Source organism: Onychomys torridus, unplaced genomic scaffold, assembly GCF_903995425.1.
Source record: "Onychomys torridus unplaced genomic scaffold, mOncTor1.1, whole genome shotgun sequence".
NCBI classification, from domain to species: Eukaryota; Metazoa; Chordata; class Mammalia; order Rodentia; family Cricetidae; genus Onychomys; species Onychomys torridus.
In genome coordinates, this window is record NW_023414046.1 from 350,177 (window position 1) to 375,011 (window position 24,835).

The window sequence follows — 24,835 nt, forward strand, 5'->3', positions numbered from 1 at the left end:
AAGAAGATAAATTCCATACAGAGTGTCTTTGATGCCCATCTTCCTCTCTGAAGTAAATCAGTGCTGCCAGGAGCAGACATGTCTCATTGTCCAGAAAGTCTAAATTTTTAAACATTTTAAATGCCATATTTTGTAGGTCTTTGAAGTGCTTGAAGATTACCTATCTATCTGAAAGATAATTCCATGTGGCTGTATTGTCTGAGTCAGTTGCCCTGAAACCATTCTGGATGTTGGATCATCTGGGCCATGGTGTCATCAGAGACCTTTCAGGGAGTCTTGGCTTTGGAGCCTACTTAATTGGAATTCCAGCATATACTGAAGACCAGGCAAGATATCCAGTGTGTGGATTGAGCAACTACTAGATTGTAGAGATTTCTGTTTACAACTAGCCGTCATTTGATTAGCTAGACAGCAGGCTGTAAACCATTCATATAAATCCCTTTATGTATATGTGAGTATCTATATCTGTATCTATACATGCACAGAGCATGTGCATATGAGTGTATGTGTATGTGTCTGTCTCAAATACTGCCCACTCTCACTTCCTATTGCTCTATCATCCTGGTCCACAATTCCAACAAATGTCTATTGTGTTCATCTCCATTTATTTAGCGTTGAGACAGACTGAGATTGACCAGAGCCATCTGTGAGACTGTGGGTTTGGACCTATGTGTTGCAGCCTGGTGGGCTCGGCATCCTAGAATGCAACCATTGCCAACATTTGAGAGGTAAAGGGTCGGCCCTGTGAGCCTTTCCCTTTCCTAGACTGATTGTGGTCTAGTGTGAGGTCCAGGCAGGTCAGTACAGTTGCTGTTGGTTACTGATTACAACAGCTGTGTGGAGTCTAGAGAATGGCACATCTTAGCCCTTCCTCCTCTTTCCCTTCTTGTTCCTTTTCCTTGTCCCCACTCAGTGTTCCCAGAGCCATAGACACGATGCTGTAACTGATGCTTTCACAGCTGGAACCACATACCTTACTTCTTTTCTGCATCTGTGACAGCAAGAGTCTGCATTCACCACTACACACACACACACACACACACACACACACACACACACACACACATACCACACACACACCACACACACACACACACACACATACACACACACCACACACACCACACCACACACACACACACACACACACACACCACACACACACACACACACCACACACACCACACCACACACACACACACACACACACACACACACACACACACACCCCAAATCCTATGTTTTATTTAACAGCATGTTTAGCAAGAGTCACGAAACACTTGTTCCATAGTAAGATGACAAGACCACCATCTAGTGGTGAGGGCAGTGCAGCGCCAGATGAACTCAGCCCTGGGCTGTTAGCAATGACCCCACTAATGACTTTTTGAGATACCTATTGTTGGTAAAAGCTGCGCTGCTGGTGGCTGGCCACCTCCCACAGTGGCCAGCTGTAGGGGTGTGCTGGTTGGCTGAAGAATCACGAGCCATGATTAACTTTCTAGAGCTTTATTGAGAGAGAGAGAGAGAGAGAGAGAGAGAGAGGGAGGGAGGGAGGGAGACAGACAGACAGACAGAGACAGAGAGATAGAGAGAGACCGCCCAGAGGGAAGAGAGAAGGGGGAAGGGGACACAGAGAGGGCCCGCCTGCTTTGTAGGCTGGTCCCCGTCTCAGGATAATGACGCAATTAAGGACAAAACTCTTACACCTATTTCTTTTCAAAATCCAAGTTCCTGAAATATCTCTTCCCAAGGCAAAATTGCAGTATTTCATTTCGGCCTGGCATGTTTGTGTTAGCCACGGGATGCTGGCATCTGAATTTAGCAGGTTATGGTTTGGTGTAAATTGTAGTCAGGGAGGCTGGTAGTCAAATCGAGGTTAGGATGCCTATCTTTTATCCGAAGGGTTCATAACTCATTATGAGTGTCAGATACCGGGGTGCAGCGTCCTTCTAGGTGCAGTTCTGGTCCAGGCTGGCAGCAAGCTTGTGGGGAGGCTGTGCAGAGCGGGTCCAGGGCAGCCTGACAGCTGGAGCTGTGTGGAAGGCAGCCTGAGACCCAGTGGGAGGGACGGTTCAGTGGGGCGGGGACACCTAGCTGATCAGAGGAGATTAGGGAAAAGAATCAGTGGGGTGGACATGGGAAATTAATCAACAAAGAGACCGCAGTTTGCAGTTCTGTAGCAGCAACGTGACCGGAAGGGATTTTTTTTTTCCAGTGGGAGTGTCCTGGAAGAGTCTCTCCAAGGGATTTGGCGAAATAACAGGAAATTCCACCATTCCTTGTTGGACTCGGGGATACCGGTAGCTCAGCCCTGGCCGGGTCCTCGGGACCTGAAACCTCCCGGAGCCGCAGTCTCCGCGCGGGCGGCCTGGGAAAGTCACAGTCACAGCGCAGTGGCGGGAACCGCAGCCCGGCGGCCCTGGAACCTCCCAGGTCAGAGGAGCTGCGGGGCTGGGACGCGGGAGGGAAGGACCGGGGTGCGAGCAGTTTCTCTGCTGTTCTTAAGGAAGCAGGCTCTGAAGTTCTACTGTGGGTGTCGTTCCCTTGGTGTATTTTAGATCATACAGAATAAAATGATTTTTTTTTTCCAATTGATCTTCTGACTGCCAAACTATTTGTGTAAGGATAATCTAATCGAATATTTGAATTTATCTCTTGGGATTTGCAAGCAGATTCTCTTTGCTGTGGTGGAAAGGACAAAACTCTTGAAATTGACAATCATCCACACTAACTTCCGTGTTATACTGCTTCTGTGTTCAAGAGAGTGGCACAGCTGGGCGGTGGTGGCGCAGGTCTTTAATCCCAGCACTCGGGAGGCAGAGCCAGGCGGATTTCTGTGAGTTCGAGGCCAGCCTGGGCTACCAAAGGCGCAAAGCTTCACAGAGAAACCCTGTCTCGAAAAACCAGAGAGAGAGAGAGAGAGAGAGAGAGAGAGAGAGAGAGAGAGAGAGAGAGAGAGAGAGAGAGAGAGAGAGAATTGAAGAACAGCCAGCACTACACAGAAAATACCCTGCTTCAGGCAAAATAGAAAACGAATAACTAAAGTTAAAGGCATTATAGTCTAGAATAATTTTAAAAGACATCTTTTGAATAATTACGATAACTCATCTATATCAGAAAAATGTCTCCAATAGTCTTTTATCTCCTTAGTCCAAGAAAAGCACGTCCATGGACACATGACCAAACCGTTATTTTTTTAGTTCTGGTGTTTGCTGTGTTTGAGACCTGAACTCACAGTGTTGCTGCGTCTGGCCCAAACTCATCATGTTGACCAGACCAGAGTGGAAAACACAGAATTCCACCCACCTGTATCTCCCAAGTGCTAGGATTAAATGTGTGCACCAACAGGACTGTCTCCTATGGTCTGTTGTAAATTAGGATCAATATTTAGAATGCAGTAGGGACTTATGCTGATTTAGTAAAGTAGTTTCTCCTCCAAGACCCCTGACTTCACTAGCCCTGGGGAAACAGGCAGTACCTGTTGTTGGGAGGGTCTTAATCCAGTTAGCAGCTGTTGGTCACTACCTAGTTATGTGTGACACTCTTGCACCCTTAGGGCTATCATGCCGTGCAGATCATTGTTATGGCTCATAGGTGTCATAGCTGGGCAGGACTGTTGATTGGCTCCCTCCTTTGGAAGATTGCATGCTGCCTTCGGATACCATGAAAGCTAGTCCCCAGGACTGGCTTTAAGGTCAGTTCCATCTGGAGTCCTCTACGATTAGTGTCTGGAATATGTGACTTCTTCAGCATTAGGATCTCAACTTCTCTGCCTTTAGGAGGGAACCATGGTCAACAGCAATACCGTATAATATTTGGGAGTCTCTTGGACAACTGTGACCAACAACTTCAAACAGATTTGTTACACCTGCTCTTGGTCATTTTGTTAGAAATTCTGTGGCTCCTGTTAGGAGCATCATCAGTCCAATTGGGAAATTTTCATTTACACTCTAAATGTATATGCATTCAGATGAAGGTGAAATGTGAAGCTGACTGCTTCTGCACAGAACAATAGAAGCCTGAGAGGGTTTCAAGGCAGATCCCTAGTTGGCAGCAGCCAGAGAAGGGGTTTCAGGGAAAGCGCACAACCCACTTGGAGAGAAGAAGCCAAAGAGCCAGCCATCTGCATGGGGAAGCATGGGAAAGTGGCTAACTCCTGTGGCACGTGAAGCCCAAATGCCTGTGGAGTTTGCTGCAGACAACTTTTCACAGAAAAATCCAAAACTCTCTCAGAGGCTTAGGGAAAATAGAGAGAAGAGCCTAGCCAGTGAGGTGGTGACTCCTATGGGAGCCCCGGCATGTAGCTCCATGTGCCTTATTTGGGAATTCCTGGCCCAAAGTTGGATGTCAGATATTGCATGAAATCTAATTGGTCTTAATACTAAAAACCCGGAGTCATATATGAGTAAATGCTGAAAGATCAGAGATGTAAAGGAGCCAGCCACTAGAGATAGGTCTTACCTCTACCAAATCCTCAGTCCAAAAAGGCAAGATCCTCTCTCCATCCGCCTTATATTCATTCTTATCTCCACCTCCCTAGTGCTGGGATTAAAGGCATGTGTCTCCCAACTACTGGGATAAAGGCATGAGATCTCAAGTGCTGGGTTCAAAAGTATGTGCCACCACTGCCTGGCCTCTGTTATTAATTAGTGGCTATCTCAACCATCTAACCTTTAGGCAAGCTTTATTTGTAACATCACAAACTAAATATCACCACATCTTAGTATCTGCAAAACATCTGTCCAGGACCTTCGGGCTTTTAGAGTCTCCATTGAGAAGTCAGGTGTAATTGTGATAGGTCTGTCTTTATATGTTACTTGGTCTTTTTCTTTGCAGCTTTTAATATTCTTTCTTTATTCTGTGTGTTTTGTGTTTTGATTATTATGTGTCAAAGGGATTTTTTTTTTTTTTTTTTGGTCCAGCAATCTATTTGGTGTTCTGTAAGGTTGTTGTACCTTCATAGGCAGGTCCTTCTTTAGGTTGGGAAAGTTTTCTTCAGTGATTTTGTTGAATACATTTTCTGTGCCTTTGACCTGGAATTCTTCTCCTTTTTTTATCCCTGTTATTCCTAGGTTTGATCATTTCATGATGTGCCAGATTTCCTGGATGTTTTGTGTTGAGAATTTTTTGAATTTAACATTTTCTTTGAATGATGACTCTATTATGTTTAGCTGTTATTATGACACATTTATTGTTTTCAATTGGAAGTTAATCATGACATAAGGAATATGATGGTGTGTCAAGTTGACAAGGGATGGACTTGTGATGGCTATTCTTGATTGTCTAATTTACTACATCTGAAATGAACTACAATCCAGAAATAGAGGGCACACCTGTGAGAGATTATTTTTGTTTGGTTTGAAGTGTGTGAATCCACTTTCAGTCCAGCCCTTAGAAGTAGAAAGACAAATGCTGTCGCGCCCGCCTCGACCAGCAAGGAAGACGCAACACCGGGACTCTTCTTATTACAGTTTAATCAGACCCTTGGTTAGTTGCATTGTCTCTCTCCTTGGGCAAGCCTCTCCCAGCACCTAAGTAGGTCTGGGCAACCAACCCCAGGCAGCCACGTGGGCACTGTCCACAGGTTCACGCATATGCCAGCAGCACACGAATCCAGCCACAGACAAATAAGGAGCTGTTTACCTTAAAGAGTGTTTGCCATCGGGAAGGCAGAGGGTAGAAGCCAGAGCCATCTTTAGGGTGCGGCTACACGCAGCTCTCTACAAGATGCCTTTTAAACCATATCATGAGTTAGGAGGACACGTCTTTGAAAAGCATCATGAGGCTGGAAGATACAACTTTAATCTGACCCACACCTTCTGTTGAAAGTCCATAAATGACATGGAAAAATGAAGCTTTTGTTCCTTGTCTGCTTGCTCTAGCCTTGATAGCACTTCTGTTCCTTCACTGGTATTGGAGCCTACTTCTTTGGGATTCCAGCATATACTGAAGAACAGCTGAGACATCCAGTCTTGTGGACTGCGTACTAGATTCTTGGACTTTCTGTTCACAGCTAGCCATTGTTGTATTAGCAGGACAGCAGGCTGTAAGTCATTCATATAAGTCTCCAAAATACATACATATATAAATACGTAGACACACACACACACACACACACACACACACACACACACACACAGAGAGAGAGAGAGAGAGAGAGAGAGAGAGAGAGAGAGAGAGATTCATTCTATCAGTTCTATTACTCTAGAGAACCGTGACTAATAAAAAAAGAGAGACATAATTTCATGGCAAACTCCCTGATTCTCTGGCTATTACAATCTTTATACCCTCTTCTTCAAAAGTTTTCCTTTACCCATATATTCAGGAATGTTTTATATATCTATCCATTGGGCCTGGCATCCATAATTCTTCATTTTGAATAGTTGTGGTTTATTTGTAGTGGTCTCTGTCTGTTGCAAAGACAGTTTTCCTTGATGACAGGTGAAGACAGTGCTTATCTGTGGGTATAAGGAAAATGTTTACATTTTTGCTAGAGGTTATGCTGATTTAGTAAAGTGGTGGTTGTTGGTTTTCCTCCAAGGTTCATGCCTTCACTAGCACTAAGCAGTCAGCCAGGTTTCCAGTACCAGTCATCATTTCTCTTTTGTTAAGAATTTCTTAAGTACAATTAGAGAGCTGCTGGTTACCACACAGGTATGTTTGCCACTACTGCACTCAGGATTATTGTACCGTGATGATCATTGTTGTGGTTTATAGGCATCAAAGCTGGATAGGATTGGTCATTGGCTTCCACTTTTGGAAGCTTGCATGGTGCTTCAGGAAGGTCAGTGCATATTTCCAGTTGTCCTAGACTCACTATGTAGACCAGACTGGCCTTGAACTGGGTCTCAAGGTTGCATAACCTTGCAAACTATGCATAATGCTTTGTTATCAAGCAGTTACCAAAAGTAACTGCACGGCCGACTTGATAGGCATGAGTAAATGTAGTGGATAGCCATCCCAGGATTGGCCTGGAAGTTCCAACCCCCATTGAGGCTTCGGTAATGGTCATGCCTACAAGGCAGGGCGGAAGAGGAAGCAGAAGACCAAGGATCGGGAAGAGGTCTCGCGCTTGGTTCCCGGACCCTGGACGCTGGAGGTAGACCGAGCAGAGCTCTCCAGAGAACACCGCTGGGCTACGCTATACCTTTGCCAGACCCTGCAACCTACCCCTTCATTTGTAAGTTAGCCCACAAAATAAACCTCCCTTTTAACTACGTGGAGTGGCCTTAATAATTTCACCAATAAGTAAATGAGTGCATCTTACTTCTACTGATATTAAAGCAATGAGACTGAAGCAGTAATAAAATGCCCACTATGCAACCCAATGACATGATTGACAGGATTCTATCAGAACTTCAAAGAAGAACAGCAACGCTACTTAAATACTTGAAACAAAAAGAGAGATTTCCTGACTCTTAGTATTACTTGATATTAAACCAGATACTGATATAACCAAAGAGAAATTACAGACTGACTTGCTCATTTAAAAAATTTCTATGATAGTCTCTCATCTCTCTCTCTTACACACACATATACACACACAAATAACACATGTGATACAGATGTTTGTATGTGTGTGCGCTTCAAATACTGTCACTTCTCACTTCCTGCCTCTCTACTATCCTGGTCCACAATTCCAACAAATCTCTGTTGTGTTCCTCTCCATTCATTTTGCTTGGGGTTCACTGAGATTAATTAGAGCCATCTGTTGGAGCCTGGTGGCCTCAGCAGAGGGCTACAGCTAAAGGCAGTGATTCTTCTACAATGCGTCCATTTGTACCATTTGAGAGGTAAAGGTGGCCCTGTGAGCCTTTCCCTTTCCTAGACTGCTTGTGGTCTAGTGTGAGGTCCAGGCAGGTCAGTACAGCTGCTGTTGGTTCCTGATTACGACAGCTGTGTAACAGGAGTCTCCTCTTTCCCTACTTCCTTCCTCCTCCTCCTTCTCAGTATTCCCAGAGCCATAGATGGATGGTATAACTAACTGGTGTTTTTGGCTGAAACCACATACCTTACTCATTTTCTGCATCTGGGACAGCAAGAGTCTCTGCATTCACCACTGCATTAAAAAATTTCCCCTATATTTTATGTAAATGTACCTTTAGCATTAGTCTACAAAGAACTTGTTTGAGTTAGTAAAATAACAAGGCCACCATCTCATGGTGACAGCAGTACAGCTAGGCATGAACTCTGCTCACTGACTTCTGGAGACACCTATTTCTGTTCATAATCCAAGTTCCTGAAATGTCTCTCCCCAAGGCACAAGTGCAGTATTTTACTTTTACTTGTCATGTTTGTGTTGTGGATGGGACGCTGGCATCTGAATTTAGCCTGATATAGTATGTAGCCCAGGAGTCTGGTAGTCAAGTCGAGGTTAGGCTGCCTGTGGTTTTTCTGAAGGGCTCAGAACTCACTGTTGGGGTCAGGTACCGGGGTGCAGCGTCCTCCTAGATCTAGTTTTGGTCCAGGCTGGCAGCAAGCATGTGGGGAGGCTGTGCAGAGCGGGTCCAGGGCAGCCTGACAGCTGGAGCTGTGTGGAAGGCAGCCTGAGACCCAGTGGGAGGGACCGGTCTCAGTGGGGCGGGGACATTCAACTGGAAACATCTTCTGGGAGGATGCAGAGCATTGGCTGGGTGTAGGGGAAGAGAGGTGCGTGGGCGGGCGTAGAGTGGTGACATAAACGGAAGCTGGAACACAAAGTGAGCACAAGGAATTCGTCAGCAGTGCAGGGTGCCCATTCCTGGCCTTTGCTCAGGGTCCTGCCCGGTGGGGAACCGCGTGGTGCAGACCTGGGTGCGGAGGACACGGCGGGGTGTCGCGGGGACCTGAAACCTCCCGGAGCCGCAGTCTCCGCGCGGGCGGCCTGGGAAAGTCACAGTCACAGCGCAGTGGCGGGAACCGCAGCCCGGCGGCCCTGGAACCTCCCAGGTCAGAGGAGCTGCGGGGCTGGGACGCGGGAGGGAAGGACGGGGTGCGAGCAGTTTCTCTGCTGTTCCTAAGGAAGCCGGCCACATGGCCAGGCATTGGTGGCGCACAACTTTAATCTCAGCACTTCGGAGGCAGAGGTTGGCGGATATCTGAGTTCGAGACCAGCCTCGTCTACAAAGTGAGTTCCAGGACAACAACGACTGTAACAGAGAAACCCTGTCTTGAAAAACAAAGAAGAAAAAGAAAAGAAAGCCGGCTCTGAAGTTCTGCTGTGGAATGTCTTTCCTTTTGTGTATTTTAGATCACATGGAATAAGACTTTTTTTTTGTAATTGATCTTCTTATTGCCAAAATATTCCTGTAAAAATAATCTAATCGAATATTTCATCTGTTGGGATTTGCAAGCACGATTCTCTTTGCTACGGTGGAAACGACAAAGCTCATGAAATTTACAATCATATTAACTTCCATGATATACCACTTCCCTGTTATGGAACTGGAGACTTGGATTCTCTGAGAGCTTTAGATAATAGTCATGAAAGGAACGCCTGCAGATTTCATTGAATCTGAAAGTATATATATATATAGTTTTCCACAATGTATTTGTAAACATTAACTTTTTTTTTTTTTTCAAGACAGGGTTTCTCCTTGTAGCTTTGCGCCTTTCCTGGAACTCATTTGGTAGCCCAGGCTGGCCTCGAACTCACAGAGATCCACCTGCCTCTGCCTCCCGAGTGCTGGGATTAAAGACGTGTGCCACCACCGCCCGGCAACATTTTTTTTTTAAAGCAGACTGGATGTAAGATATATTACTGAACATGATTTGGTAGGAGAACACTGAAACCCCTCAGGAGTACAGGGCTTGCCATTTGTCCAAGGGACCACGATTGGGGATATACTTGACCCCACAGCCATCAGGAATAAGGCGCTTCTCACAACCATGTCTTCAAATTCATCCACATTAAACTTGGTGACGCCCTATTTCTTTGAGATGTGGATGTTCTGGCGGCCAGGGAAGTTGAACTTGGCTCTATGAAGAGCCTCAATCATATGTTCCTTATTCTGTAGCTTGGTGCGGATGGACATGATGACCTGGCCAATGTGAACCCTGGCCACTGTGCCCTGGGGCTTCCCAAAGGCACCATGCATACCTGTCCAGAGCCTGTCAGCCCCAGCACAGGACAACATGGAAAGGGTGGAGTCTCACTCAAATATGAAAGCCATCCTTGCCACAACTCTTTACCATGTATTTGTTGGCACAATTACGGAGAGCTTCAGAAGGGAGCTGCTCGTATTCATCTGACACCATGTGGCCACAAAGTGGGAATTCATCAACCTTTGCCTTCTTCCGTCCCAAGTCAAAGATGCGGATTTTAGCATCAGGGACACCTCGGCAGAAGCGAGACTTTGGGTACGTTTGTTCTTACAATACCGGTAACACCAGGCGGGGCGGCAACCCATGATAATAGGATTGTCGGTGGGAGGAAAAGAGTAAACGTTCACTTTTAAAAATAAACTTTTGTCCATCATTAATTTTTCCATCCAAGAGATATATACACTGGGATGTAGATACATCATTCTGGAAAGTGTCTTTGCCAAGCCTGGTTACACAGGCCTTCAATCTCAACACTCAGAAGACATAATCAGTAGGATCTCAGTCAGTTGGAGGCTGGCAAGGGGAACATACTGAATTCAAGGACAGAAAAACCCTGTTTCAGGGGAAAATAGAAAATGACAAAAGACATTTAAATGCATTATAATATAGAATAATTTTAGGAAGTATCTTTTGAATGGTAATGATAACTCATCTACATAAGAAAAAATGTCTCCAATAGTCTTTTGTCTCCTTAGTCCAAGAAAAGCACTCTGTCCATGGACACTTGACCAAACTGTTATTTTTTTAGTTCTGGTGCTTGCTGTGTTTGAGACCTGAACTCACAGTGTTGTTCTGTCTGGCCCAAACTCATCATGTTGACCAGACTGGACTGGAAAACACAGAATTCTACCCACCTGTATCTCCCAATTGCTTGGATTAAAGTTGTGTACCAACATGATGATTCAAACTGTAGTGTTTCATTTTGTGGTCTGTTGACAGCCAGTGGTGTGACTGTGGACTTCTCCCAGGAGGTGTGGCAATGCCTGGACCCTGCCCTGAGGGCTTTGTACAGAGACTGGATGTTAGAGAATTGCAGCAGAATGGTTTCTGTGTCTGAGAATTGTTTGCTTGCAGTCTCCCTTGCTCCTCCTCAGTATTTTCTTGACAAACTAATCTGCAAGTGAGTGAGTCTCACATACCACAGAAAAAAGTGAAATCCATAGAGGAAAAAAAGTTTTCATGAAATGTTCTCTCTGTATGTGTCCCTTTAGGAAGTGTAAGGCTTCATCGTTATTGGTCCATGATCAATTCAGAACCTCACTAGTGTATAATATTTTCTTCCCAATCATTTAGTACCAGTTCTGCCCTTACGTTTTGACTGAGCTGTGATTGGAAGTGGGATTCAAGTTACAATAACTACTAATGCTTTCTACTTGTTTTAAGTTATCTGACACTTCAGGACAGTTGCGGAATCATTTGTATAATCCTGTATTTACTTTTCTCTTCATCTCCTGAGCACAATACTGTGTTAGAAATACCCATGTTTACTGAACAATCTCTTTCTCATGTGCAGGGCTCACTGCCCACCCAGACCTGCTCACCTGTGCAGCAGAACAAAGTGACCTGGAAGGAGAGAGGAGACAGGAGCTAAGGATCCAGGTATGGTGGAGACCTTGGTGAAGGAGTGGAAAGGGGATCAAGTGAATGTGGAAGCGGGACATGAAATCAGTTTTACCACATTCTGTTTCACTAGAAATAATTCTGGAAACTCCCACTGAGAAAAATCTCCTCAGGATTATCCTAATGTAGGCATGAGAAGGCTTTCTTCAGAAGAATTGATGATGCAGTCAAATAAAATTCTATTTGACTATGCATGTGAGTGATGCTATTCTTATTCATTCACATCATGGATCATGTTTTCATACCATTATTGAGTCTTCATTTTTTGATTTTGATATATTATAAAAATGGTGAAAAATGGGGTTGGGGATTTAGCTCAGTGGTAGAGCGCTTGCCTAGCAAGCGCAAGGCCCTGGGTTTGGTCCTCAGCTCCGGAAAAAAAAAAAAGGTGAAAATTAATAATTCTAGGTTTATTGTTTTCAGAAATTTTGAGCTTTGGTATTCTAGCATATTCTCTACTTTTTAGTGTTTTTGTCACAATTTCTGAAAATAATGCCAATGGATGTTTAATAAGAATCAGGAAGTATATTTACAACCTTCTACACTCCATCTATACAGTCTCCTATTGCCTGTTGGAAATTAGGAGAAATAATTAGAATGCACTGGGAGCACCAGGAGTTATGCTGCTTTAGTAAAGTACTGGTTGTAGGTTCTCCTCTAAGATCCATGCCTTTACTAGCCCTGGGGAAACAGGCTAGGTTTCCAGTACCAGGCATGACTTCTCTCTTGTTTGGTTTTAATCCAATTAGAAGCTGTTGGTTGCCACCTAATTATGTGTCCCATTCTTGCACTCTTAGGGCTATCATGCAGTGCAGATCATTGTTGTGACTCTTCAATGTCATAGCTGGGTAGGATTGTTGTTTGGCTCCCTTCTGTGGAAGGTTGCATGTTGCCTTCTGATACCATGAAAGCTAGTCCCCAGCCAGGGAGGAGGCTTTAAGGTCAGTTCCATCTGGAGTCCTCTACGATTAGTGTCTGGAATGTGTGACTTCTTCAGCATTAGGGTCTCAACTTCTCTGCCTTTAGGAGGGAACCATGGTCAACAGCAATACCGTATAAATATTTGCAAGTCTCTTGGACAACTGTGACCAACAACTTCAAAGTAGGTTTGTTATACCTGGTCTTGATGGTTTTTTTAGAAATTCTGCGGCTCTTGTGAGGAGCATTGTAACATAAATTGCTAAATGGTCTTATTAATAAAAAAAAACAACAACAACCCAGAGTCAGATATTGGGGTAAAAGCTGAAAGATCACAGAGGCAGAACAGCAAGCCACTAGTTCTTACCCTTACCAAATCTTCCGCCTAAAGACTGAGCACTTCTCTCCAACTCACCTTATCACTTCCTCTCTCTGCCCAGCTCTTTCACTTCCTGTCTGTCTGTACAGACCTCCAGATCTCTATGGTTAACTAGTTCCTCCCTCTGATTTTCAGCCAAGCCTTATTTGTTAGAGCACAAATAAAATATCACCACATTTTCCCTTTTTTGGTCTAAAATAAAAAAAATTATAACTAATGTAAGAAAAACTGTATACAGTAAGTACAATAACTATAACAGTAACAGTATTTACATATAAATAACAGTATTTACAAGAAATAAATATCAACCATGTCTAGTCCATTAGTATTTGTAAGATTCAGAGAAAATACTTCATTATCTATCCTATCTTTGTGAATAGAAAGGATTATATCTAATTCACCTTCTATCCTAATTTGTATTACCAACCAAAAACTATTTTTTGATGTCTTGCAAACTTATACACTTTATCCCTCTTTAGTGAGTTTCTTTTATGAATTTCTTAACAAGGAAAACTATTACTATCTAATCTTCTACTCCCTCAGAGACCCAAGAAAGAAATAATATTTTCCTGAGTAAACAGAAGTGCAAATAAGTGACTTCCAAAAAATGTGAGAAGTAGCAGAAACAGCTGGCTGCCTGGACAGTCACACAATATTTCTCTGCAAAGTTGGGCCATCCATCTTCAGTGTACAGGCCTAGCATATCTGACAGACTCATCTGTGAATCAGGATTTTGATGAAAGGCCTTGTCTTGGCAAGGATGAGCAATCCTTTCTTTTGTGTCCTGCTTGTCCATTTTGGACAGCATACTGTCAGCAGTCGATGTAAGGGTACTTTCTTGCCCAATGGCTAACTTTTGCCACAAAGAAAGTAAACTCTATGAAGTTTCTTCAGTGCCCATCATCTTCTCTGAAGTAGATTGGTGCTGCCAGGATCAAACATGTCTCATATTCATAAAAAAAGAAAAAAAATCTATGTTATTAAATCATCTTAAGGGGCTGGAGAGATGGCTCAGAGGTTAAGAGCACTGACTGCTCTTGAAGAGGCCCTGAGTTCAATTCCCAGCAGCCACATGGTGGCTCACAACCACCTGTAGTGAGATCTGGTGCCCTCTTCTGGCCTGCAATCATATATGCTGTATACATAATAAGTAAATAAATCTTTTTAAAAAATCTTAAATGCCATATTCTGTAGGTCTCTGAAGTGTTTGAAGATGACCTGTCTATCTAAAATATATTTCTGCTTGACCTTGAAAACATACCTAATATGACTACAAGTTCAATTGTAATGACTAACTACTAAACTGCATTTCTTTATTATCCTACAAAGTTGGTAATAACTTTCATGGACTATAAAATTGCATTACATTGTTAAATGAACTGTATAGGTACAATACCTTGAACAAAATTATAAATATATGTACAGTATTTTCTAACAACATCAATCTCAAATTTGTATCAATATACATAATTTGTATAAAATGTACAAAAATCCAATCCAATGTAAAATATTTAAAATTAGTAATTGTCTTTTAAAAGTAGATTCAATAATCTACCTTTTTATCATCATACCTATATTATCTCTTTTCTTTTCAGAGTACATTCAAAATCTACCTTTTATTCTACCACTTTTATGTCTTTTTTTTCAGAGTAGATTCAATAATATACCTCTTATCTATATCCTCTTTTTATTTTTCTTTTAATTTTCAAACAAGAACCCTGAATCTAATCTTGTTTAGCTGTTTTTTCCTCCCAGACAATTATCAGTTAACAACTTGTAACCAACCATCCTAAACAATGACAATTATCCATAACCCATTGATTGACAGAAAACCACTCACCCCACCTCTTGGAAATTATGGGCATCCTGTTCTTAAAATTACTTCCTGCTGTCTGGGTGTGACAGCATCTTTAGGAGATCCTGAAAAGAAAATTTCTGGGTTAATTGTGAAGTCCTGGGAGAGATAGCTGTATCATTTGTTGTCCAGTCTCTGCATAATGCAAAAGTGCAGTGCTTGTTTCAAGTCCTTGCTTGGGTAGTCTGTGAGGCTGGATCATCTCAGCTAGCCATCTCAAAATTGTCCTGAGCAGTTTGTAGTCCAAAGCTGATCTTTGGGTGGTGTTTGTCAGTTTAGTGATATTATCATCATCCTGATAGAATCATCGTTGTGGGGCCCCATTATCTCTTTGGAGACTTCAAAGTCACTGTTAGGTGTAGTCATGGTTCCCTGCACAAAATTAATAGAGACTCAAACAGAAAATCATGTACAAGAAACTGGATGAAACCTTTTTTCTAGAATTAGTTAGTACTCTATATGACAATTAACATCATGATAAAAGTTCAAAATGTGAAAAAAATATATATATACATATATATATATATATATATATATATATATATATATATATATAAATTTTGATGTAAAATTCATACTTTAGGGGTTGGGGATTCAGCTCAGTGGTAGAGTGCTTGCCTAGAAAGCACAAAGCTCTGGGTTCTGTCCTTAGCTCCAGAAAAAAAAAAGTTTTAAAGATTGAAAATAAAACCAAAGAATTATGAGATTAGTGTCAATAGAATAGACCCATACTTTTGGTTTTTCTTCTGTCCCATATCAGGTGGCTTTTCTGACATGATACAGAGACTTTGCATTTTCTTTTAACAAGCATGCTTGGGTTTAGAGAAGGAGAGAGCCATGGTCCAACTCCAAAGCAAGCTTTAATTTTAAATTGAACTGGGACTATATAAAGACTATTTGCATTATGTGTCTGTAGAGAACAGAATAAACAAACAGTTAGGAAGACTTATGAAATTCTTTCCTGTTAGATATGTGATATACCAATAGGCCAATTTACTCTTTTTCTTGGGACATTTTTTTTTCCTACTTCTTCAGTTCTGTCCCAAGGATTCAAGGCTGCCATTCGGAATAAAATTAGGATGTGGTCATCATATAAAGATTGTCTTGCATATCAGCATAATCGCCTTCTCCAAGAAGTCGATCTTGGGAAATTTCCATACTTCTAGCTCTACATTGTTGTTCAATAGTTTGAGCCTCATATTTCCAACAGGTCCTCCATTATAACTGTGGACCAGCTTCCAGAACAGCTGTAACCAAATCTCTCCAGTCTTGAGGGATAATTCTGTTACAAGTTGACCATGAGTTTAACATCTACTACACAAATGAAGAATGCATACCATATCACACTATAGCTTCTTTGAATCTCCTCAAATCTAACATTTGGACAAGAATCCAGTCAACTCATACACAGCCTTGAGCATTTTGCAGTTCCTGTAAGGTTACCGGATAGATTAAGGTTGGGTGTTTGAAAGCCTTAGGCTGTTTCTCTGTAACCATATGATGCAATGAGATAGGTCCACCTTTACATTCCTCTGTCTGGGTCTGAATTTCTCTGTGATCTGTTTTAACAAGTTTTTCTAAAACTTTTATCTTGGCACTCATATTAACCAACTTTTTAAATGATAAAACAAAAATGATCAAACAAATAATATAATTGATGTTATGTGAATTCCATCAACAGTAATTATCCTCTCATTTAATTGTTACATTTTCACACCATCAATTGTATTATCAAACAGAGACCAAATTCCCTCCATTGTAAAGATGTTTCATAGTTTTTAATGTGGAAAAAAAATTCTCTTTTAACTAATTCTTCCCTTTAAGAAATCTTAATTTACTCACCAAATTTGTTGACAGTGACAATTCAGATGTGAGGCTGACTACTTCTACATAGAGCAGTAGAAGCCTGAGTGAGTTTCAAGGCACCTACCTAGTGTGGTACAGTCTGAGATGGGGATCCAGAGAGAGCCCACAACCCACCAGTAGAGAAGCTAAAGAGACTGGCCCACATGGGGTGGAGACTCAGGCCACATGCAGCTCTGGTCTGATTTAGGGGCCTGTAAGGCCACAAGCAGCTTTTTAGTGAATTTGTACCACAAACGTTGGATTGCCAGATGTAACACAAATTGCTAAACAGTCTTATTAATAAAAACCCAGAGCCAGATATTGGGGTAAAAGCTGAAAGATCAGAGAGGCAGAACAGCAAGCCACTAGTTCTTACCCCTACCAAAATCTCCCCCTAGTGACAGTGGCTCCTCTCTCTAACCCACCTATCACTATCTCTCTCCAACCAGCTCTGTCACTTCCTGTGTCTGTACAGACCTCCAGAACTCAATGCTTAACTAGTGGCTGGCTCCTCCCTCTGATTTTCAGTCAAGCCTTATTTGTTAGAGCACAAATAAAATATCGCCACAGAACATCATCAGTCCAGTTGGGAAATTTTCATTTACACTCTGAATGTATATGCTTACAGAGACTTAGATGAATTATAGGAGTTTTTTGATGAGTAGACAAGAGTCAAGGAATAGATGGATTCTTTATGAATTTTACAAACATCGTTATTATTTTACCCTCCTTCTGTTTTCATATTTGTCCCTTCTCCATAGTCCCTTCTCACCTTGTCTTCCCATTTCAACCTTCAGATCACTTAGTCCCTGTTACTCCATCTCTATTACTCCCTCCACATCACACTGTGATCTCTTTTTACTTTTCTGGCTACTTCCGTCACTCCAGGTTATGGACTCACATCTGAAGATTTGGAACTAAGAACTGCCTATGAGAGAACATGCAATGTCTGTCTTCCTGGGTCTAGGCTAACTCACTCAGTATGATCTTTTTTAAGTCCATCCATTTACCTGCAAAGCTCATTATTTCAATTTTCTTTACATGAATAGTATTCCATAATTTTTATATACCAAACTTTCACTATCCAATTGTTAGTTGAAGGATGTTTATGTTGTTTCCATTTTATAGCTTTGTGAGTAGAGCAGCAATGAACATGGGTGAACAAGTGTCTGTGGGGTAGGATGTCAAGTCCCTTGAGCTTATACCAAGGAAAGGAACAGCTGGGTCATGTGCTGAATTTATTTCACTTCAGGGTTTGTTTATTTAGATGAGGAGTCTCAATTTTTATTTTCAGTTTGGAAATGGCATTTTTATTTCCTATAGTTTTGTTTTTGTATTGTTGCTGGTTGGATGTTTGGTAGTATCTTCTTCCTTCTTTTTGAGAAATAGTGGCTTGCTCTCTTGCCCATGGATGATTACTCCAGTTCTCCTGTATTTCTCTATTTTAAATATGAAATTTATTATTTCCCATGTTCTCATGAATGATTCTTCTGACTCTCCTGTGTATGTTTTGCCTCTAATTTATTATCTGCAGTGCTGCTTTAGTGAAATCAAGTGTGTTAATTGCTGATTATCTTGACATACACTTGTCTTTCAATTTTAAGAGAGTAGTTTTCTTTGTGCAACAAGTTCATCGATGGTGATTTTTCTCTTCAAGATTCAAATGTGTTTCCATGCTCTCCTGCTTTGAGATCATTGACTAGAAATCTGGTGGAATTTTGTTGCTTGGGTCTTTTCATGTGGTTTGATATTTTTCTTTAAAACAGTATTAATTTCAACTTTTCCTTTTTGACCCCTTGATTTCAAAGGGAAGTGACCCTCTATTGATTGTTCCTGAAAGAGAAACTTAAAGAAGAGAAACAGTTAGAAATGGCTGATTCCACAGTAAACATGTCGCAGGTCAGTGGTCCTTTCCACTCTATATCTAAATATGTTATACTTTGATGTATTAAAAGCCTTTAATTTTCTGCTTCTGATAATTTTTTTGAAATTTTATTATGAGCAGTTTTGCAAAGAGACAAGTAACAAAATCACATGCTGAAATTAAGTATACCCAACGACTATACAACTCAATTTACTTTTATACATTTAGAGTCGTCATAGAGAGAAGAGGCTCTGGAACCTTACATGGGATTTTATATTTTCACAATTGAATATATTTTGATTTACTTACCCAACACCAAAACCCCAAAAGACTTTGACAGAATTAGAACTAGAAAAGCACTTAGCTTTCATAACTGATGTTCATTACCTGTGGTGATATTGTGTTCCCTATTATATTGTGCACCTTAATAAACTTATCTGGGGTCAGAGAACAGAACAGCCATTAGACAGAGAGGCCAGAAAATGATGGCACACACACCTTTAATCCATGTGGATCTGTCAGTTCAAAGCCACACTGGAAACAGCTGGGCATGGTGTCACACACCTTTAATCCCAGGAAGTGATGGTAGGAAGCAGAAAGGTATGTAAGGCATGAGGACCCCAGGAACTAGAAGCTTTTGGCTTGGTTAAGCTTTTAGGCTTTTAGCAGCAGTTCAGCTGAGATTCATTCTGGATGAGGACTCAGAGACTTCCAGTCTGAGGAAACAGGATCAGCTGAGGAATTGGCAAGGTGATGTGTCTGTGGCATGTTCTGCTTCTCTGATCTTCCAGCATTCACCCCAATATCTGGCTCTGGACTTTTTTTTTTTATTAATAACAACTTTTAAGATTTGTGCCACAATTACCTGCAGTCCCTGTAATTTAACCTTTCCTGTTCTTTTTTCTCCATATTATAATGTGTCCACATATGCATGTTTCTATATGCATATATTATTGGGTGGATTCTGCATATGAGGAAAAATGTGTCTTCATTCTAAAAGTGTATGACCACACTTAATATTATACATTTTGGGTCTGTTCATTTTCCTGCGAATTTTTATTTTAATTTTCTCTATTGTCCTCCATTTTATACAATTTTCATTATCCATTCATCTGTTGATAGATAATTAGTTTGATTCCAGTACTTTTCCTTTGGTGATTAAAACAGTAGTAATAATAGGATATAAATATCTCTGTAGTGAAGTGTGTAGTTCTCTGGGTCTATGGCCAGGAGTGAAAGAGCTGAGTCATATTTTATTTCTCTCTTCAATTTCTTCAATAATCTCCAAACTAATTCCCACAATGGCTATATTCATTTGCAACCGCCCCTTCATCAACAGTGAATATGGCTTCCTTTCTCTCCATATCCCCACAAATATTTCTTGTCAGGTTAGTTTTCATAGCCATTCTGCCTGGTGTGAGACAGTATTTCCGAGTTTTAACTTTCATTTCCCTGGTGGCCTTTTTGGGATCCTGAGCTCTCTTTTCAATGTTTATTGGTCATTTGAGTTTCTGTCCTTGAAAAGTATCTATTTAGTTCATTTGCCCATTTTTTATTTGCAGTTTTATTTCCTTGGTATTTAATTAATTTAATTTTTGGTAAATTCTTGCTATGAGCCTTATCCAAATGTCACTGGTACAGATTATCTTAGCTATACCTTAAACATTTTTTGGTGTGTTTCTAGACTTCCCTCAATTTTTAATACTCTTTGGTAGTGAAGCAAAATATTCCTCAAAACTTCTGGAACTGTTATTTGTCTCTGTTGGTTTATGCATATTCTTAGGGAAATTTTGGATTATACCAAATATGGCTGATGCAGATTTTTCTGTCTGTTCATAGTGGACCAAGTATTCTCATAAAATTAATTCAGTAGACTACTTATCTTATATGTTACTGTTAAAATTGACAGTATATAGTGCTGTTACAATCTTTGCTACTGTGGAAAAAAACCCAAAACTCTTTGCCTATAAAATCAGTCATATATTCTGTTTTCCATACCTACCCCTGTGCTGGTTAATGGTGTGGCATTGGACCTAGAGTTTAAACATCCCAACTGAGCCTGTTAGAATAGTCATGTAAGGCCCAAGTACACACAGGATTGAATTGTGTTAGTGTTTTACCATGATCTACAACTATAGCATTTAAAGTACATTTCCTCATCATGAGGAAATGTCTGAGACATGTCTGCTGTGACACTGTGTAACATAAACACAGCATCCCTAACAGATAGAAAACCGTGTCCAGGCCTTAAATGTATTCCTTCTTTCATTCTTGTAAGACTATTGTTTGATCTATTTTCACAGAGTTAGAACATTCATGATAGAATGTGACTGTATTAGAAATCATATTTTGAGGAATTATCCTCGCTCATCTACAATCCATCTCCTTATTTCCAGGAAAGCACTTCCAGGTAGCTCATAGTCAAATCCTAGTTTTTTTGTTTCAGGGTCTGTTGACATTCAAGGACGTTACTGTGAACTTCTCAAAAGAAGAGTGGGAATGCCTGGACTCTGCTCAGAGATCTTTGTACATTGATGTGATGTTGGAGAATTACAGCAACCTGGTCTTTGTGGGTGAGAACATTTTGCTTGTAGAATTCCTAACCCGTCTTTTTTTGTTCTGACTTCATAGGGCGTAAAATCTGTTAGGCTGTCCTGAAAAAACCAGCAGGAGACAAGGCAAAGTTTAGTAGTAGGAAAGAACTTTTTCATGCTGTTTAGTTTTCTCTTTCCATTTTCCATTTCAGAGGTGTCATCCACCCTTCATTTTGGTTCCAAGATTCATCTATAAACTTAGTAGCGTATAATATTTCCACTCATATCTTTAAGTTTCATGTCCATTACTGCCATTGATATGATTTTAATTGTGAGAAAAATTCAAGATATATAAACTGAAAATACTAAATATAATGAATTTGACTAGAAATATCAATCGAGAATTCTTGCTTACATTCCTCTGCTTTGTGTTTTCAGTACTGAGAGCAGTACTGTCTTAGACTTCTGTATTCTTTGTAAAAGTTCTAGCATGGGTCATGGGGTGCTTCAAAGAACATGTGGATAACGTATGCAAGGGAGGTGTGATCACCTGTCTGGAAAGAATGAGATTGCCCTGGAATGTGGAGAGGACAGAGTAAGCACAAGCAGGGTGGGCTAGTGAATGAGCAGGACAACAGTGAAGGCTTCCAGTGAAAGAGAAAGCAAGAGCTGAGGGTGGTTTTGCTACATTCAATTCCACTTGAAAGGATTCCTGATCATTTAACTTAGTGTAGTGTCCTGCCCTAGGATGCATCCTGTCTGTTGTAATAACTGTTAGAAGGCATTGTGTCTTATACACCTGAATGATGGTGACTTAATACTAGTACAAAATGTAATTTTATTTGACTCTGCTGAAATCAGATTGGAATGATTTCACAAAATTTTAAGTCTTAACATGAGTCCATGAAGTAGGATTATGCTGTAATTGCCATCCTCACATAGATATCTTGATATTACATACTTTATTTTACCCCAGTGGGGAATACACATACACCCTTCTGGGAGATAATCTCAGAAGTCAGTGTACAGCGTGGACTTGAGAATAACTCTTTGAGGGAAGCTAAGAAACAGCAGTGTGTGGAACTCAGACACTGGAGGATAGAAATACACAATAGGTGCCCATGACAGCCCTGCCTCAAATGTCCTAGAGCCTCTGATGAAGAATCTACTGTGTTTTTCTATAGAGAAAAATAATCCCTGTGATGCTTTTAAGTAGGACTTTAATCTTAAAGGAACTGGGTCTTCTGAACTGTATCCTTCATTGCCTTTCACTTAGTAAGTATAAATACTGTGAACCTGGGGTTGGATTAAAGTCCTCTTCTTCAATTTCTGAGAAGAAATATTTAATGATAGTGACAAGTATTCTAAATATAATCACCCAGTGAGCTCTATCCCAAAGCTAATTCTCAGCTGTCAATTACTTTTCCATCTTTTTCCCAGTTAGGAATTTTTTATAAAGATGAGATATCTTTTATAAATCACTGAACTTTGAAGGCTTTCATGCTGTTTTTGTGAGTATGCATACAGTGAATGAAAAATGTCCATTACTGGGAGCTCTAATCTGAAGAGTTCCATGTTCACTTATGTTAAAAGAAACCTTAACTTAGGGAGACAGTTATTTTTCACCTTTATTATTGGAATAAGCCCTGTTAATCTGAATTGTACTCATTTTCAGAGTACTATTGCAAATGTGATCCTGACCATCAACATGTGAAGACTGAAAAGGAGTCTTATCAATGTAATGAGCTTGGCAAAGTGCTTCATGACCTCTCCACATGTGCACTTTATAGAACAGAAAACTCTAATAACTACACATGCAGTAGTCACAGAGATGCCTCTATTGACTCAGCAAACCTAAATGGATATGAAAGCATGCACACTGGAGAAGAACTTTGGAAAACTAAAGATGGTGAGAAATCTTTAAATTTGTATTCCATCATTACTCAAGATCAGGGACTCTACACTGCAAAGAAAGAACACAGGCAGGGAGAAAATGGTGACTCCTTTGCCTCTTTATACAGTCTTTTGCAACAAGCAGTCTACATTTTAGAGGCTCCACACCAATGTGGGAAATGTGGGAAATGCTTCAAGACTGCTTCAAACCTCACTGAACATGAGAGAATTCATGCTGGATTTAAACCCTATAAGTGCATCGTTTGTGAAAAATCCTTTACCCAGTCTTCAGGTCTTGAAATTCATCGGAGACTTCATACTGGAGAGAGACCTTACAAATGTGGGGTATGTGACAAATCCTTTACCTTGAAGTCAACCCTTAGAAGACATCAGGACATTCATACTGGGGAGAAACCTTACAAATGTAAGGAATGTGACAAATCCTTTACCCGGGACTCAACTCTTAGAAGACATCAGAGTGTTCACACTGGAGAGAAACTTTATAGATGCAAGAAATGTGACAAGTCTTATACTAGCTGCTCGTATCTTAGAGCACATCAGAAAACTCATACTGGAGAGAAACTTTACAAATGCAAAGACTGTGACATATCCTTTATCCATATTACAAGTCTTAGAACACATCAAAGAGTTCATACTAGAGATAGTCCTTACAAATGTGAGTTATGTGACAAATCCTTTCCCTTGAACTCAACCCTTAGAAATCATCAGAAAATTCATACTGGAGAGAAACTCTACAAATGTAAGGAATGTGACAAGTCCTTTACCCAGGCCTCACGTCTTAGAACACATCAGAGAGTTCATACTGGGGAGAAACCTTACAAATGTATGGAATGTGACAAATCCTTTACCCAGGAATCAACCCTTAGAAGACATCAGAGAGTTCATACTGGAGAGAGACCTTATAGTTGTAAGGAATGTCACAAATCTTTTACAAGGTGCTCCTACCTCTTAGCACATCAGAAAATTCATACTGGAGAAAAACATACCATTGTAAATAAAGTGTCATAGCATTTTTCCAGTATTCTCTGCTTTCAAATCACAACAGTAAACAACTTGGATACATAAAGATCAGAAACTTGTAAAAGTCTTTAATGAAGGTTTACATTTTTAAAAATATCCTAGAGTTTATATTTAAATAAAATTCTGCAAACATAACAGTGGAAAAAGCTTTTTATTTCTTTTAATGTGTATGCATGCTTTGCCTGCAAGTTTGTCTGTGAATTATATGTATTCCTAGTACAGGTGGAGGGCAGAAGGGGTCATCAGATCCCCTGAATGTGTACTTACAGACCATTGTGAACTTCTGTGCCTGTGTTGGTAATTGAACACTGGTCTTCTGGAAGGACAACCAGTGCTCTTACACAATAAGGCATGTCTCCAGCCCCTGGTTAAAAATGTAACAAAAACATCTTGTTCAATATCCAAAAATTCCTAATAATACCAGGTGTGGTGGTGCACTCCTTTATTCCCAGCACTCAGGATGCAGAGACAAGGTGTCTGTGAATTGGAGGACATCATCATCTCCATACTGAGTTCCAGGACAGACAGGATTACATAAATTCTTTGTCAAAACAAAATCCTAATAGAGTCACATAAAAAATATGACAAAACCTTTAGTTTTCTGATTGTGCTCCACAATGATAGGGAGTACATACTCCTCCTGTCTTTCTGTCCATTGGAGATTACACCTCTCCAAATGTATTGAATTTGACAAACCCTTTAGATAGTGCTGAAATTGCAGAGATCAAAGAAGACACTGATAAATTCTTTTATTCACCTTCAGAGTCTTCATACTAGAGTCAAACCATACAAATAGCAAGAAA

At 40.7% G+C, this 24,835-nt stretch overlaps 1 protein-coding gene and 1 pseudogene across 2 annotated transcripts; one reads left to right on the plus strand and one right to left on the minus strand.

Moving 5' to 3' along the window:
* Positions 1 to 8,650: 8,650 nt before the first annotated feature.
* Positions 8,651 to 24,155, plus strand: LOC118576660 (zinc finger protein 54-like). 2 transcript variants are annotated; one of them, XM_036176860.1, is made up of 5 exons: positions 8,651 to 8,928; positions 11,597 to 11,682; positions 18,509 to 18,599; positions 21,011 to 21,137; positions 22,774 to 24,155. In XM_036176860.1, the coding sequence occupies exons 3-5, from the start codon at positions 18,570 to 18,572 to the stop codon at positions 24,018 to 24,020; spliced, it is 1,404 nt and encodes a 467-aa protein (XP_036032753.1). In that variant the 5' UTR covers positions 8,651 to 8,928; positions 11,597 to 11,682; positions 18,509 to 18,569; the 3' UTR covers positions 24,021 to 24,155. The 2 variants fall into 2 exon arrangements, with proteins under 2 accessions (XP_036032753.1, XP_036032754.1); XM_036176861.1 differs by lacking the exon at positions 18,509 to 18,599.
* LOC118576661 lies at positions 9,760 to 10,469 on the minus strand (annotated as a pseudogene).
* Positions 24,156 to 24,835: the final 680 nt, after the last annotated feature.